Source organism: Trachemys scripta, chromosome 3 (assembly GCF_013100865.1).
Source record: "Trachemys scripta elegans isolate TJP31775 chromosome 3, CAS_Tse_1.0, whole genome shotgun sequence".
Taxonomy (NCBI): Eukaryota; Metazoa; Chordata; order Testudines; family Emydidae; genus Trachemys; species Trachemys scripta.
In genome coordinates this window covers 150378103-150396661 of record NC_048300.1, presented here as the reverse complement: position 1 = coordinate 150396661, position 18559 = coordinate 150378103, and the positions used below count along the sequence as shown (strand labels likewise).

General features: G+C 39.3%; 1 protein-coding gene across 3 annotated transcripts in view; it reads right to left on the bottom strand.

Annotated features, from left to right (window-relative positions):
- The window catches only part of LMBRD1 (LMBR1 domain containing 1), a 229338-nt gene that overhangs the window by 29676 nt on the left and 181103 nt on the right, over positions 1 to 18559 (bottom strand). For all 3 annotated transcript variants that reach the window (XM_034766228.1, XM_034766230.1, XM_034766229.1), the window contains one exon: positions 14033 to 14114. In XM_034766228.1, coding sequence (XP_034622119.1) covers positions 14033 to 14114 — 82 coding nt within the window. The remainder of the gene's footprint in view (positions 1 to 14032; positions 14115 to 18559) is intronic.

The window sequence follows — 18559 nt, the reverse complement described above, 5'->3', positions numbered from 1 at the left end:
CTATCATCTCCTCTTTTTCAAACTAAACATAACCATTTCCTTTAGCTTTTGCTCATATGATTTGCATCCCATCTCTTTGATCATCTTTGACACTTGCCTCTGGTACCTTTCCAGTTTCTCTACATTCTTTCTATACATGGGTGACCAAAAATTGGACACAGTATTCCAGCTGAGGCCTAACCAGCACCAAACAGAGCGGTACTATCACCTCCCATGACTTGCATGCTGTACCTTCTTAATGCAATCTAAAATGGCATGTTCTTTTTTCGCAACAGCATCGAAATGCTGACTCATGTTGAGGTTGTGATCCACCACAACTCCCAGATCCTTCACTCACAGATGATTTACATAAGTGGCATTACCTATTTTAGTTACTGATAACAGAACCAGAGATTTTGAATGCACATGAATTAATGTGCTAACTAAAAGCCAAGGAGGGGGACACTGGTTGGCATCTGTTGGAGATCACTGAATCAAACAGAACAAGATGAATTACTCCCTAAGCATTTATTTGTAATGTAGAAAGAAAAACTGTGGTGTTATGGGGGACTTCATTTTGAGAAACATACAGTACAAATTCGCAATAACGAACCCCTGAGGATCCAAGCCATTTGTTCAGTATAGCCAGGAGTTTGTTATAGCAGGACGGTCTATTGTATGTGGGAGGTCTCATTCAGCCAATAGTAAATTATCATTAAAATGTCAAAAAAACTCATCCTCTATAACTTTTAGACAGGATATTGCACCCAACTTGAGGTAACTATTTTGGATTTCATTATGACTGAGAAAGATCAATCACTGGATTGGAATTTGATGGTTGCCTAGGGATCAGTGAACATGACCTGCTTACATTAAATATAGATAAACAGAGGACAGTCCTAACCAGTACTATAATTCCATTATATGGACACACACACACACACACATATGTATATACATACACCCAACTTCAAAGTGGATTTCCCAACGTTGAAGAAAATTACAAACAAAATTGACTGGGAGAAAAAAATTCAGATAGAATATGAATAAAACTTGGGACTTCTTTAGACACCCAACAAGCCAGGGAACAGCTTGCAGGGCAGTAAGGAGTTTAAGTGAGCTGCTAGACTGACATAGTAAAATTGTTAATACAGAAAAGGCAGAATTGTTCAATAAATATTTCTGTTCTATATTTAAAAACAGGATTATGTACTTTTACCACAGGAGGAGGCGGAAGTACTTTCCAGTTCATTAGTAACTAGAATATAAAACAGCCGTACTAGGTCAGATCAATAGTCCATCTAGCCAGTGTTCCCTCTAATTTTTTATGTCTATGTGTGGAATTAATTTTGTTATGTGCACCAATATGGAGGTAATGCGCCTCTCCCCCCCGCCCCAGCCCTCTCTCACCGCAAAAGCTTGGGGCTGGGGAAGAGGCGCCTCTCCCTGGCGGCAGCTCCGGTGGGGCTGAGCCAGGGTGAGGGAGGGGCTCCTCTCCCAGCAGCTCCAGCGGGGCTGAGCTGGGCCAAGGAAGGGGTGCCTCTCCCCACTGTGGCAGGTCTGCGCTGTGGTCGGGGGCTGAGAGAGCGGCGCCTCTCCCCGCTGCAGCAGGTCCGCGCTGGGGGAAGAGGCATCTCTCCCCGCCGCTGCCCTGAGCCTCTGCACGGGGCTTAATAGGCAGATGCTCAGAATACTGGGCTAGATGCTAAGTTCCCTAAACTTACATCTAGCCCAGTATCCTGTCTTCTGATAAGGACTGATGCCAGGTGCTTCAGAGGGAGGTTGTTAAACAGAATCTAGTAAGGATAAACATTTTAAAGTCAGCAGGCCCAGATAATCTGCATTCAAGAATTCTAACAGAGTTGGCTTAGGAAATGTCTGTCCCACTGGAGTTAATTTTATTAGCGCTTGGACTATCATGGAAATCCCAGAAGACTGAAAGTGTTGAAATATTGTGCCAATATTCAAAAAAGGGGAAGCGAGGTAACCTGGGTAACTATAAAACAGTTAAACAGGCATCAATCCCAGTCAAAATAATAGAAAGCCTGATAAGGGATTCAATTGATGAAGAATGGGAATATAATTAGTGTCAGGCAACATGGTTTTATGGAAATAAGTCTTGTCAAACATGATTTCACTCTGTTGAGATTATGAAGTTACTTTTATCAGTCAAACGTGTAGCTGTAATGTATTTAGCCTTTTGTAAGGCACCTGATTAAACACTCAGATTAAAAAGTCAGCATGATACAATATGTTAAACGGATTAAGAACTAGCTAACTAGCCGATCTCAAGAAGTAGTTGTCAATGAAGAATAATCATAATTGAATGGGGGTGTTTTTAGCAGGGTTCCACAAGTTTTGGACTCAGCTTGGTGTTATTCAACATTCATCAGGGATCTAAAAGTCAATATAAAAATCACTGTTGATAAAATTTGTGGATGACATAAAAATTGACAGAATGGCAAATGAAGAGAAAAGGGTAGTCATACAGAGCAATTTGGATTGGTTAGTAAGCTGGATCCACAAGCAAAATGCATTTTAACAAAGCAAAACGCAAAATCGTACATCTAGGGACAAAGAATGCAGTCCATATCTACAGAATAGGGGAATGTAAATTGGACTGGAAAGGATCTGGGGATCCTAGTGGACAAGCAGCTTAAAAGAGGTCCCAGTGTGATGCTGTGCCAAAAAGGGCTAATGAGATCCTTAGATCTCATAATGGGAAGCAGAGAGCAGGAAGATGATTTTACATCTGCATATGGCATTGATGAGACTCATACTGCATGCAGTTTGTGTGTCCACATTTCAAAAATGATAGTCAAAATTATTATAGTCAAAATTAGAGAGTGTGCAGAAGAACACCACACAAATGATTCAAAGGCTGGAAAAAGTGCCAAGCTCAATCTGTTTAGTTTATCAAAAAGAAGACAGATCTGATTACAGTGCATATGCACCTTCATGGGTAGAATGTATAGGGCACTAAAGAGCTCTTTAGCTTAGTGGGAAAAGGCATAAAGAGAGAAGATGACTGGAAACTGAAGCTAGACAAATTCAAATTAGAAGTTAGGCACATATCTTTGACTGTGAGGGAAAATAACCATGCGAACAAAACACCAAGTGAAGTGGTAGATTCTTCATCTCTGATGTCTTGACATCAAGACTGGATGCGTTTCTGGAAGATATTATTTACTCAAACACAAATGATGGGTACAATAAAGGGTAAGTGGGTGACATTCAATGGCCTATGACATACACGAGGTCAGACTAGGTGATCGAATGGGACCTTCTGGCCTTAAAAATCTAAGTTTCAATTGAAAGGAATCCAAAAACCAACAGAAGCAGGAGTCCTCTATTCTCTTCCAAGAGATGGCCTAGTTAATTTTACAAAAAAATCCAGTACAATGAACCCTACACATTTTCTCTTTTTAAAGACTTCCATATTGGTTAAATGACAACTCTAATTCATAGATTTTAAGGCCAGAAGGGACCACTATGATCATCTAGTCTAACTCCTGGTTAACAAAGGTAATAGGACTTTCCTGAATTCATTCCTGTTTGAACTAGAACATCCTGTGGAAATTTTTTCTAATCTGGATTTAAAAATTGCCAGTGATTCAGAATGCACCACAACCATTATTCCAATGGTTAGTTACCCTCACTGTTAAAAACTGTACCTTATTTTCAGTCTGTATTTGTTTAGCTTCTGCCTCCAGCCACTGAATCTTGTTATATCTTTCTCTGCTAGACTGAAGAGTCTATTAACAAAATTGGTTCACCATGAAGGTGCTGATAGACTCTGATCAAGTCACCTCTTAACCTTGAAAATAATGGTGCTAAAGATGGACTTGGGTACCAGATCCTAGAGATAAGGAAGGTATTCACTAGCAAAAATAAGTGGAATAAGGTGCAAGAGAATTGTCAACCTTCCTCATTTTCCTCAAGTCAAAACCTTTACTTTAACGAAAGCAACACTGTATACTCCCTTTGCGTCCCCCTACACAGCCTACTGTGCTTGAAACAACCCTTTCTTCCTGTTCTTATTCTATTCAAATTCCTCCGTAGCCTTCTAATACTAATCTCCTTTCTGGCATTGTTTCCACCTGCTCTCACACCCGATATTTTCAACTGTGTTATATCTGTCCTCAGTTGGCTTATAAAATCGTTGCCGTGGGTGGGTGGATGGGAGAGGAGGAATCTTGTTTTATGGGTTTGTGTACAGAACTGGCTCTCAATTTTTTCCATACTGGGACTACTTCCTCTCCCCCAAGGTCCCATTCTATATAGTAATATGGCAGGATGATCTCAACACCCTGACACTTGTTTGCAACACCTACACTGAGAACCCACGTTATAGTCTGTCCCTGGAGAGAAGCATATCGAAAAGTTAATGCGGATCAGTGAAATATTCAGCAAGGACAGATCCATATTCAGCAATGAAAATCTTTGCCTCTTCTCTGTATTCAAACGCCCAATTATAGGTGCTTAACATGACAAAGTTTATAAGTGCCTACATAGGGAACAAATACTTAATAATAGGCTCTTCATTTTAGCAGAAGAAGCTATAATATTATCTAATGGCTGGAAGTTGAAGATAGACAAATTCAGACTGCAAATATGGTGAGAGTACTTAACCATTGGAACAATTTACCAAGGGCAATGGTGGATTCTCCATCATTGATAATTTTAAAATCAAGATTGGATGTTTTTCTAAAAGATACACTCTAGGAACTATTTTGGTCAAGTTCTGTGGGCTGTGTTATACCAGAGGTCAGACTAGATGGTCACAATGGTCCCATCTAGCCATGGAATCTATGAATCTAGGAAAACAAGCATCAATATAGAAAAGGATCTGGTGATGCTGAATGCTCATTTCTTCACAAAGTGGTAGAGGCCTGCATTGGTGACTGCTTTTATTAGGGTTCACAGTTTTCATAGCATCATTAAGTTCCTTTCAGTGTGTGTGTCATCACCCCAAAGCTTCCTACTGAATTTGATGTGTCCAAATGGCTTCCAGGATTCAACAGAGTGGTTTCTAGTCACAAGGCCATGCTGTTTTCCTGTCAAGTTGCAGGAAATACAAATACCAATACAATGATTCCAGTCCAACTTTTCAACAATCAGCTCTTGCTGCTAAGCTTCACAGATTTTTTTTCACCTTGTCACAGGCCCTGTCAGTGGACAGTGAAACAGGAGGTCCTCATATATCCATCCCATTCATACTGAGCAAGTGTTAGAAGTTGGGGAGAGAACACTCGCCTATACTTTCATCCAGTTACATTGAAAAATACAGGGTCTCCCAACCGCTTCTTGAAGATCAACAACTATATAATGAGCAGACTGTCAAAGGAGAGGTCAAGTTAAAGCAATTTCCTAGCAGCAGGAGATCTCAACATTACACTGATAACATTTGAAACACAGGGTACAATTAATGTTTTCTAATAATTATAATTAGATTTGATGGCTTTCACTATTTGTGGTGAGACTAAGTGTGATACTTAGAGGCATTTTACATTGACAGCATTTACATTACCAAAAAAGCAATTTGGTGAATGCACAAGCTTTTGCTTGAAGAATTCATAAAAATGGTCGCTGCCTTTTCAAATGGCTCAGAACTCTCTTGCTTTTAATGGCTTTATGCATGCTCCAGAATTCTCCACCAGTTACTGACCATCATTCTGGTGTGTGATTAGGTCCAGGTCCACCAGACAGTAAAGTCAGGATACAAGCAGTGGGTCCAAAAAAAGAGGTGGCTGCAACTGCCCTGCTGCCTGTCTGTGTAAAAATGCAGGAAGTATGCACTAATACAATTAACTTTCCTTTGAAGGGAAAGCTGGAGAGCAAGAAGTAGCTGTAGGCAGGCACCAATAGAGCCCAAAGAGGGAAAACAAAAACCCCCAAAACACCAAACCCAACATCAGGAGCCTGGCTGTTTTTAAAAAAAAGCCAGATTCCACAGCCACTGAATCGCAGACTCTGTATGAACTTGAATGAGATGAATGTGGTAATGCATGAATCATAGCGCTATTGTATCAGGTGGTCTGCAAACTCAGACAGGCATCACTGCATTGTTTATATTCAGTTCACAATTTTGATACTATCTTCACAACTAAGGAGGACAGACACAGGGATTTTTTTTAAAGGAAGGGCAAAAAAGGGAGAAAAAAATGAAACTGGTCATGGCCCACAAGCTGAGAACCCCTGCTAAAAAGAGCTGTTAACATGTACAGTACTGAACACTAGGGTGGTTTTTTTTTTTTTTTTTAAGGTAAAAACTGAATCTTACAAAGAATTTAAAATTGCTTCTAATACTCCAAAATCTTACTCAAAATATCCCATTCCAAACAAATTTTTCACCATGTCCCTGAAGTATACCAGATACAAGAGTACTAGTATTAATCACACTGCAATATGAAGGCAGGAGTACAAGTATAAGAAAGAAAATCTGTCTTGTTGCTTAGGACACTTGTTTATATTTATAAACAATTACTAAAATAATGTGATGCATACATTCTTTGGCAGGATTACTTGCCAAGGGGATGGGGTGGGGGAAGGGAGGGAAAGCAGTAGATGTGATATCTTGATTTCAGTAAGGTTTTTGACACAGTCCCACAAAATGTCTCCTAAACAAACCAGGAAAATTTGGTCTAGATTAAATTACTATGACGTGGGTGAATATAGCGGCTGAAAAACTGTCCTCAAAAAGTAGTTATCAATGGTTTGCTGGCAAAAGTGGGATAACATATCTGGTGGGATTCTGCAGGGGTCAGTAATATTCAATATTTTCATTAACGACTTGGATAACTGAGTGGAGAGCATACTTATAAAATTTGTAGCCAACAAACTCAGGAAGGAGGTCCTCCAAGCACTTTGGAGAAGAGGATTAGAATTCAAAATGACCTTGACTCACTGAAGAATTGGTCTAAGATCAACACTATAAAATCCAATAAAGGCAAATACTAGGAAGGAAAAATGAAATACACAAATACAAAATGGGGGAATAACTGGCTCGGTGGTAGTACTGCTAAAAAGGGTCTAGGGGTTACACTGGATCACAAATTGAATACGAGCCAACAATGTGATGCAATTGCAAAAAAAGGGTAATATTTTTGGGTTTATTAGTGGCAGCGTCATAAGAGATACATGGGAGGTAATTGTTCCGCTGTACTCAGCACTGGTGAGGTCTCAGCTGGAGTACTGTGTCCAGTTTTGGGTGTCATGTTTTAATGAAAAAAAAAAAGAGGTGGACAAACTGTAGAGAGTCTAGAGGAGAGCAACAAAAGTGATCAAAGATTTAGAAAACATGAGGAAAAGGTAAAAAAACAGATATGTTTAGGCATGAGAAAATAAGACTGGGGGGGATATTTTCCTAACAGGTTTCAAATATGTTAAGGGCTGTTAGAAAAAGGACAGTGATCAACTGTCCTCTATTTCTACTGAAGATAGGGCTTAATGTGCAGCAAGCAAGATTTAGGTTAAATATGAGAAAATTTTTCTACCGATAAAGATGGTTAAGCACAAGAGTAGGTTACCAAGGGAGGTTGTGGAATCCCTATCACTAACTTTAAGAACAGGTTAGACAAACACCTGCCAGGGATGGTCTAGGTATACTTGATCCTGCCTCAGCATGAGGGAATGGTGTAAATGACCTCTCAAGGTCTCTTCCTGCCCTACATTTCTATAATACTGTGACTGAATTGTATCATGTGCACATGCTTAATACACAGTTCTGTACTGGGTAATAATGATTATGCTCCTTGCAAGGAATGGATGTAAAGCACTGCACAGGTAGAAAAACCTAACAGTCCAGTGTACAGTATTTTAAAAATATTTCATATGCTGTCCCTTACATATAGATAAGGCTGCAAGTCTGTCATGGAGGTCATGGATTGTGTGACCTTCGTGACTTCTGCAGCAGCTGGTGCTGGCTCGAGCCGGACAACCCCTGAGCCAACAGCAGCACTTTGGGTGTGTGGGAGTGCGCTCAGGGTTAGGGGCAAGGGGAGGGGGCGCTTACTTGGGGTGTGGGGCCCCCCTGCAGCTCCTAGGTGGTGGAGGGGCGGGGGTCTACACGCCGCACGCTGTCCACAAGCCCTGCTCCCACAGCTCCCAGCCAATGGGAGCTGTGGCAGCCGGCGCTTGTAGCAGGAGCTGCGGAGGAACCCCTTCCCTGGCCCCTGCCTCCACCACCTAGGAGCTGCAGGGATGAAGACGGTAGGAAATCCCCCTCCCCCAGTATCAGTGGGGGTCCCAGGCTGCACCCCGGATTTCCCTCCCTCAGCACCAGTGGGGATCTCAGGCCACGCGCTGTGCTGCGCACTGCCCCTCCTCCCTCAGTACCAGTGGGTGTCCAGGGTCACCTCCCTCAGCACTTGCAGTGCACCCAAACTCCCCCTCCCCCCGCAAGTTTTAGTCATAGCAGCTATTTTTAGTCAAAGTCCTGGACAGGTCACAGGGCATGATTTTTTTTTTTTTTTTTTTTATGGCCCATGACCTGTCCATGACTGACTAAAAACACCCGTGATTAAAACGTAGCCTTACCTATAGAGTATCCCCAAATGCACTGTAGAGAAATCCAGTTGTAAGTTAAAGAAAACACAGGAGGTTAAGGTGAGAAGGTCTCTGCTCACTGGTTTGAAAGCAGGAGGGTAAGACCCCTAAAGAGCTGAATGCAAAGGCTATTGAAGACAACCAAACTACTCTGAATTCAATGGGCTTTGGATCAGGCCAGAACAGAGCAGAAGCAGTGAAAAAATACTTTAGATTGCCTAAAATATAATTTCCAGACGGGACATTAATATATCTATTCAATGAAATATTATTGGAGGGGAGTAGGGGGGTGGGTGTCTGGGCTAGGGGAGGCCCTGCAACTGGGCTTTCAGTGGATGGAGTGTGGGTATCTGGGCAAGGGGGGCCTTGCGCCTGGGCTCTGTGGGGGGAGGGGTTGTGGGTGTCTGGCCACCTGGTTGGGCTCTGGAGAGAGAGGGAACAGAGAAACAGGAACTGGGTTGTCATAGGGGTTTTCTTCAACTCTACTCCTGGGGGAATTTTTGTGTGTGTATATTGTTACAGACATACCTGCTGACAGGTATTTTGAAATAAAATTACCAAAATAATTGAAACTGACGTGATTATGTAGTGTTATTTTGACAAATAAAATTTTGCAGAATTTTAAAATATTGTGCTTATAAAATTTTTATTTTTTTGGTGCAGCATTCCCCTGGGAGTAATATAAATGCAGCACAGATTACCAAAAAAAAAAAAGTATGCTAAGTGGCCAGATGTCCAAACAAAAAGATGAAGGAAAAATACATTTTGATTAATACATTAAAACCGGAAAAGGGGAACTGGAAGGTTACTCAGTGGTAAAAGCAGATTAAGGGTATACTGCACCCTAGAACGCAGCAGTAAGAAGTTATCTGAGAAAGTACAAGTGGACTGAGAAACGATACTTTAATTTACTACTTATTTAAAAAAATGCAAGTACATATTCTGTCATAAAGCTCCTCTATCATACAGCTGCTTCAAATATCTCCTAACTCTACTGAAGCTTATTATAAATAAATGTTTCCTTTTATAACACACTAAGGTACTGCGATGTACAAAATCCTTGGCTGTTTTACAGACAATTATTTTAATAAACTGTATGTACTTAGACTGAACAAGTAAATGATTCATGTATTGTATATATTTGTGCTAAGGAATTTTTATGCAGACTAAGATTCTCAACTGGTAAAAGGCAAAATTTTATCTACTCCATTTCCTCTTGTCTTCTGCATTCCCTTTTTCAGGTCAGTCATCATAGCCTATGATATTCAGACTCAGGCCTAGTCTTCACTTACCGGCTGGTCCGGAGGCACGCCATCGATCCCGGAAGTGCTCACAATCGGCGCCGGTACTCCAGCTCGCCGAGAGGAGTACGCGGCGTCGACGGGGGGAGACTTCCAGCCGCGTCTGGACCGCGGTAAGTCCGGAGTAAGGTACTTCGAATTCAGCTATGTTATTAACATAGCTGAATTTGCGTACCTTAGTCCAAAGTCCGGACTAAGTGTGGACCAGCCCTAAGTTAATTTATATATTAGAAGTAAATACAGAGACAACCTATCAGGAAAAACTGTTTCTTGACAATATTAACACTTTCAAATACAAGCTAAAATTGTCTAAGCATTACAGTTCTAAACCTAAATAACATCAAAGATTGGATAGTAACACAATCTGAGTACAAAACTATTTACCCCATCTTTATTTTGAAGAAAGATAAACAACCTGTCCTCTTCAGCAAGCAAAATACTGGTTAGAAACAAATCTATGTAAAATGAATTCCATATTAAAGGCAACTAAAGTTCTAACAATATAGAAATTATTTTTAGAAGATTAGTTGCCATAACAACATGATCTCTGTCAGGTTGTTCTTGCTCATGCTACTGAGAAGAAAAATACAATTCAAGTGCAATAAAATCAGCAGGGCTCTCATCCCCACTACATCTGAATAGTGGTTATAATTGAGTAGGTCACATCCACAAAGCCAGTAAAAAATAAAATACTTTAAATGCTAAACATTTAAAATTAGTATATGGAGAAAATATACTTGCATCTAAAAAAGACAAAGTCAAAATACAAGATAAATGCTTAGGAGAAAAGTGTTAGTGGTCCAAATGAATACAATTTAAATGTCAACCTGTGGAACACTTTGCCAGAGGATGTTGTGAAGGCAAAGACTATAACAGGGTTCAAAAAGGAACTAGATAAATTCATGGAGGATAGGTCCATCAATGGCTATTAGCCAGGATGGGCAGAGATGATGTCCCTAGCTACTGTTTGCCAGAAGCATGGGGGACAAGGAATGGATCACTTGATGATTACCTGTTCCGTTCATTCCCTCTGCGGCACCTGGCATTGGCCAGTGTCGGAACACAGGATACTGGGCTAGATGGACCTTTGGTCTGACCCAGTATGACCGTTCGTATGTTAATAAACCATTTACTGGAAAAATTTCTGCAAAACATTTTTGAAGAAGTAGTCCTCAGATATTCTAAATCAGCAGTTTTCAGAAACTAAACTACCAAACCTGCCACACATGTGTAAACTGTAGTCAATGCTCTGAATTTTTAGATCAATAAAATTTAAAACAAAAATTCTTCCATCAGTAAGCTGGAACATCTATTAAAGAAAGAAAGCAATCAGTTGAGCAAACATTTGTAACTCCTGATTGTATGTGGAACTTCCGTGTTCAACTGTTAAGGATATTTTTTTAATGTTTCAAAAATATCCTTATCAGATAAATCCACAATATTTGCTTTAAATCCTGTTTTCTACTGTAAGTATTTGAGACTGGGGGGGGTGCGAGGAGGAAATCCAGTGAGACTCCTAGCCGTCACAAATTTTCTGGATCATCACAATACAGTGAAAGCAGACAAGCACCAAGTTTGGCTTTCAGGCATTTCCCTAGATTCTTTTCCCAATGCATGGGTTGATCATAATTATTATGAATTCAATGAGACTCTCAAAAGCCATGTACAGAAAACAAGATTAACCAAAAAAAGTTCTATCAATAAGAAACTTCTTTCCAAAACATTCTCAAAGAATTCTACTATAGAACTGTCGGAAGCAAAATACAGCTTATTGTATTATGTGTTGGCTATACCTATATTAAATGCTTACACCAAGGCATTCTATTAAGTCATCTTAACCCATCAACATTAATAGTTACTCAGGCCTTGAACTGGGCTAGTATGCTATTGCGCATCAGCACCTCTCCCAACTCACTTCTTGTTTTCCAGAGTCTCTGCTTTCATCTTTTAAAAGCTGAAGACTCTGGGCACTATAGTTGCAAAGAAAAGCTTGACAATGCAAACTAAAAGTACCCAGTGCAATAATGTGTACTAGAGTTTGCAGAGAGGCTGAAATAATAGCTTCAAGAAGTCTGAACTACCCAGTTTTCCTAAATGAGTGCTAACTCAGATGCCAATGTTAGGTGGTACTTTGGTCAAAGTATATAGTGAAGTATATTGTGAAGATCTACTCTATGTATTCTGCGTGAGTTTATTTAAGAGCCAAGTATGGGTGGGTATGGGAGAATACCACCATTTATTTTTACCCTAATCAAGTAGAAGCAAAACCCAAAGCAATCAGCAGGATATCTGAGCCCCAACACAAAGAATCCAAGACTGAAGAGTCTAGCAGAGCCCATGGGTGTATTCAAATTCAGGTCAATGAGTCGAGCCCAGAAAATCTTATATTTATAAAATATTTGAGCATTTGTAGGATATACTGAGATGGTATCCCATTCTGGCATCTTAAGAAGGTGGAACTTATTCTGGGGACAAACACTTTCACCTAATTTGACCCAGGTCACAAAATAATGCTGTTTATAAGGCATGCTTCCCCTATCCATCTTCTTGTGTCAGCACTGGTAAATTCAAAGTAAGAATTTCAACCTGAACGGGAAGGGAGAAAAAAGGGGCAAGACCACAACAAAGTTCCGACATTAGGAACTTCAGAGTTATTCTTAATGACAGTGCATTCACAAAGGTAGAAGACAAGTCAAGGATGCTTCATTTAAGAGAGAAGCACAGGCAGAAACTCTTTCAGAGACTTGTTGACTCATGTCCAAAGACAATGAGCCACTGATGCTTGTGATAGTAAATTTAAACGCTAACTTTTGTATGGAAAAAATACAACCCTACAGAGGCAACAAAATTCCTAAATACAACACCATAGCCGTAACAAAATCTACATGTTCTGAACTGGGAACAGGTTCAGATACTATCACCAATATTCAAATCCCTTAATGAAAGTGCTCTTAAAATTAAATGTGATTTCCTCAATCATTACCCTGTGATGGGAAGAAAAAAAAAAAAAGTGTTTTAGATCCCAGTGTCTGTGTAAGCGCTAGTGGAGAAAAATGATAGTTGATTTGGAATTATATGGAAAGCTATTGCAAACTCAGGTCAATTATTGATAAGCATGCTTTGTGCTTAGTAATATTTTTAAGAAACCTTCTCACCCCTCCCCACCCAGGCTTTATGTATACATGGATATGTATCCCTATTTTTCAACCTTCCCTTCCACAGCCTGTGCAAGCTTTTACATCACAGAAAAAATATGCCAAGATTGGAACACAAACTCCAGTGCTTCATTCTGCAAATTCATGGATTATTTTAGATAGCCGTAAATCTATTTTTGCTGATTTTGAAGAAGTCAAATGCAAAGATTGTGGCCTCAAAAACTAAAGGTTGAAGAACTCAATACAACTGATGATCACCTCAAACTCTAACCTCAGAGTTTTTCATAGATTCCAAGGCCAAAAGGGACAAAATAATTCCTAGAGGATCTCTTTTAGAAAAAACATGCAATCTTCATTATAAATTGTCATTGATGTATAATCCACCAGGATCCTTGGTAAATTGCTTTAATTAGGCAGACTTCTGACAACATTTTTCTGGCTCAATAACATTTTAGTTGGTTTATATGTACACCTTTACTAAATTTGAAAACATTTTATAATTGCAAGCCTATGTAATTATATGATTCTTGAATTTTCACTGTAAAAAAGGCTATGTTTCAGAATTATTTGCTAGCATAACAGTTTTTTGGATGGTTCAGCAATCACCCCCCTTTCCCCTCTCACCCCCCCAAAAATCACTTACACTTCCCCTTTAAGAAACTGATCTAAACCTTGAAAAAACAAATTTTGTCAAGGGTATTGTTAACACATGTATATTATTTAAGTGAGTGGGAGATTAGATCTTTAGAATGTTAAATTAGATCTTTTTGTCTATATAGTAAAATGCATTGAATTAGGATTTATATTCTACAGAGTAGATTTCTTTCCACAAATGGGAATTTACTAGGCTGTTAACTAGGCTACAATTCAACCTTCTGTAAGTAAACTTTAACACAGAGGACAAACACTAAAGAAGCTTGAGCAAATGCTCAATTATTTAAGAAAATAAAATTTCTCTTGCTAGTGCACACAAATATAATGAAGTAACCAATCTTCTACAATGATGCAACACAGGAAGTGTGCATTGAACAAAAGTTTCATTTGTCTTACCTTCTGGGGCATCTGCATCACAGACTTTAGGCACGTATGTTGTAACATTCCCTGGCTGGCCATCAACAAGTGTCATATTATGCTGCATGAAGAATATGTAATGTCAGAAAAGAACATTTTATATAGGTGAATATATTATGCAATGTGGTGTTTTCTGAAGCATATAAATCTTGCAAGAAATCATTTTGACACAACAGCTATATTTTATAGATATGTTTTAAATTTCACTTGCAAAAAAAAGGTTTAAAAAATTCTTGCAGTACATCTTTAATCTTTGCATGCCATTGATTATTTTCAATACTTTACAGGTTCTGAAGTGTTACAGAATAATTTCATAGTATAAAAATGCTCCAAAAGATTATCTTTTTCATAATTAAGCTTTAGTTGATGACATTCTAACAAACCCTTTAAAATGATAAACAAGTTTGACTGTACATACAGGGACCTGACAAACATACAGTTGTATGAGCTAAAGGTGTTGGATCACATGATGGATTGAAAGATCCAGCTAGGCACTGTGGAAGTGTTATCTACTTTATTCTAGCCATGGGTACACCAGAGCAGTATTGCTCTAAGATGCCACTATGTATGCGGCATAAAATTGCATTAGCTCTTTTCGGTGCCATAGTGCATCTCAAATGTGGGTCTAATTTGCTGCCCATTACTGCTTCTATGTCTTTCAGCATTACTTCCCAGATTTCTCCCTCCCACTTAATATCTATATTTCAAATTATTTTCCACCAGATTACTTATTTGGCATTTTTTAAAGCTAAACTTTATTTGCTTATTTCATGCCCAGACATCTGATTTCCCCACTTCCCTTGATCGTTCTTGCATGTCTTGATGGTTGTTTTCAACTAAAATGAACATGTGCCTGTCAACTGGGAGTGTCATGGTCACTTTCACAAGAGGCATTTGTTCTTTTTTTTTTTTTTAAATAAACCTTTGCAGATTGACCTCCTGAAGGAATTATCAGTCAGCTGATCCAGTGAAAATGACAGCAGCCTAACTGAATGTACACCTCTACATCACCTCCAGATCAGGCTTCTCATGTTATCTTTGCCCCTTCAACACCACCAGGCCTCAAATAAGGCCTCCACTAAAAATAGAGACAGGCATTTCCTGAGACTGCAAGAAGTAAGGAAGTTACAAGGATAAAGAGGAGAAAGATGGGGCAATGGGCAGAAGAAGAGTTCCCTCCTTCTCTGGTTCCAAAAGCCCAGCAGTACATTTCTCCCTAGTATCCACCACAAGCATCCCACCCTCCACTCAGATGATAGGTATCCAGTTCTTCCTCACTATTCAAGGAAACAACAGCCTATTCACATTATTTCCACCCATTATGTCTGCTTCATAAATGATGCCAGCCTCAATATTCTGTTCATTCACTTCTTTCGTTTTTTGCACTTTCTTCCCCACTGACTCCTACTCATGGAACACCCTACCTGAACTAATCCACAAGGACAATACTCTTTCTGATTTTGTTATTTCCTAATAGTCCACATAACACTTACAAGATGAGAGCTAATTAAGACGTGTTGATTTTATTCCAGATTTTTCTACTTTTATTACACCACGTTGTGCATCAGTCTTTACTGAGAAGTTCATTCTCTGAATGAACATACTGATGTTACTCAAGTCTTTCAACAGCTTAAAACCATTATTGCCTCATTAGGCTCCTTGTGGAATGGATCATATCTTTTTATCTGTGCTGGGAAGCTTCTCGGTTGCTTTTGTATATTGTATTTTTATCATTTCTTCCAAACACCTCCTAATTTAGGGTCTCAAATTTATTTCATTATGTAAGACCAAGCCTAATAATAAACCAAGCAATACCCTTGCTAGAAACTATCCCCCTTTATACCACCATTTTTATTAGATTTTGCTTACTATCCCTTTAGTCAATTGTCAAGCTCTTAGAAGATATTCATACTTTCAAGCCAATATGAATTAAATCTTAGTTCCACAAGACAGAGTTCAAATTCTATTTCAATAGTAAAATGTAAGCATATTAAAGATGCTACTTTTTTCCAATCAATTAATTTTGCATTTCTATCTAAAAAAATCCAGTTTGTCTGGCAAATTTTATTCTTCGTTATTTATTGAGTACTCAGAATTCTACTGGACACTTCATAGATCATAGAATAGATGTTGTCCTTGCTCTGAAAAGCTTACAATCTAAACGAAAACAGGATGAAAAGGAGTGGGTTAAGAGACAAGAATGCAGAGGTTGCAGTTAAAGATAATTTACTTAAACTGCATGTAACTTGGTTGATTTTTTAAAAAACATTAACTGAAAGCTTAAAAGGGGTTTCTTTTATTGGCAAGGGATAGGCTGATGAGTGTATTTCTAAGGGCAGAAGGCAGGTGGAAAAGCATGGTAAATCGGAGATAAAGAAGCAGGAAGCAGAGGAATGTGCAGGTGGAAAAAGGAGGAAATGAGGGCAGAGAAGAAAACTAAGAAGTGGAAAGCAATATCATCTTAGAGTAATGGACTGTACTATACTGACATCACAAGGGTCTAGGGGCTTTGAAAGCATACTGGAGTATGTGTGCCTCCACCAGGGGTTTACATGGCTTACTCACCTCAGAATGTGCTTCTCTTCCCCCAAGGTAATGTAGGTATGAGAGAAGAAGCCCAGATAAAAGACTTCATAAGATTTTGTAAAAAGCAACAGAGGGTCCTGTGGCACTACTTCATAAGATTTTGTTCATTCTAAAAGTTTAGCTCCCCCCTGGTATTGAAAATAGATTAAATGGCAATTGCTAGAATTGCACTTCTTTTTTGAAGATCAGTGCTACATTGGTTTTCTCCAGTATTCTGGGACCTTTCAACATCCCTGAGTTTTTAAAAGTAACATTAGTCAGTGGTATAGTCAGGAAATGTGGATTCAATTCCTGACCCTGTCACATATTTTGCATTAGTCCCGGTCCAATGCTTTAACCACAAGGCCATCTTTCCCTCCTAATCAATCCTCTTCCTTTTTACTGTAAAGAAAATTGCACAAGCCCCATTGCTTCCACTTCAAGATACTTTTGTCTCTTAAGGTTTTAAGGTTTTGAACATTAAAAAGGATAGGAAGTTGAAGAATCAAAAGAATCAAAAGTTACAGAATTGCTGAACGTGTCTACGGAAATATTGTTTCCCAATAGGGATATTTACAGATTAATTGGAATTTGAAAGCATAGGAAGAAAGATTACAATGGAGAAATGGGAACAGCAAATTAACTCCAGTATACACATGAAAACACACTTAAAATTGAATTCTGATTTCTACATAAGCAGGGTACTAAGAACAGATTAAACTCACAGAACAAATTAATTTTTACAATATGCAAGAAACACCAGCAGAAGTTGAAAAAAATACTTCAACCACAGCTAAGAAAAAGCAGGGAATATAATTCTCAGTTTTGACTTTTATATTCAAGGCTCATGTAGTAACCAATTTAGTTTTCAATTATTTAAATTACACCACCTTATGCACGCGAAAGCTTTTTGAAGACATGTTAAGAACTGCTGAAAATTGGCAACTGCTTGCATGTCAATGTATCCATACAATCAAATTTCAGCTGGGAAAAACCCTAGCTCATGCCATTGCCAGTACAGGACAGTTTCCTACATATATCTTTTCAAAGGCTGTCTTAATTGAGAGATGAAACAGGAAACATTCTCCAATTGGTTTCACAAGCTAATTACATATAAAATTTAGGTCCCATGTAGGAATGGATTCTCTAACCAAAAGACAGATCTGTTCAATAACCTTTTAACTAAATTATAGCTGGATACATTATTTTGATCAACTGGAGATGTACTTTTACTGACAGTATGGAAAATCCCAAGCATATCACATGAAGTAAGTACACAAGTATAGAATTAAATGGGAACTGAAGCTGGGTTTATGTTATTGCTGGTTGCCCACAAAGAGAATCTTTTCCACTTACAATCATAACAGGCAAGTTGATTGCTTTAATAGAATCTCCTGGACCTTTTCCAAACAGGACAGTTCTAGATCTGTCAAATCTCTATAGCCCATGCTGTCAAGTGGAAAGAGTCTGTGTCCATACGGGAATTATGGCCTCTCTACTGGGGACAACAGGTCTGAAATTATGTGTTCAGGGGTGCAGGGGAGGAGAGAGTAACTCCTTGCAACTCTTGCAGGACATCAGAGAGACACTTATCTTATCTAGGACTTGGAATCACAATAACCTTGGCTTTCCTCTTGTCTGATTCTCCTGACTTAGAAAAAGTCCCCATTTAGTCTAGGAGAAACCCACCTATTATGGGCTGATTAGCTGCTCCTATTCTGAAGCAAAACCTAACATTTGGTGTTGCGTAGGGTTACCATATTTCGAGCCTCCAAAAGGAGGACACTCCACCAGCCCCCGGCCCCACCCCCAGCCCCGCCCCAACTCCGCCCCCTCCCCTGCTTCCTGCGAACATTTGATTCGCGGGAAGCCTGAAGCAGGTAAGGAGGAGTGTGGGGGGAGGAGGAGCGGCCCAGGCTGCCCCCCCCCCCCCCCCCTCCC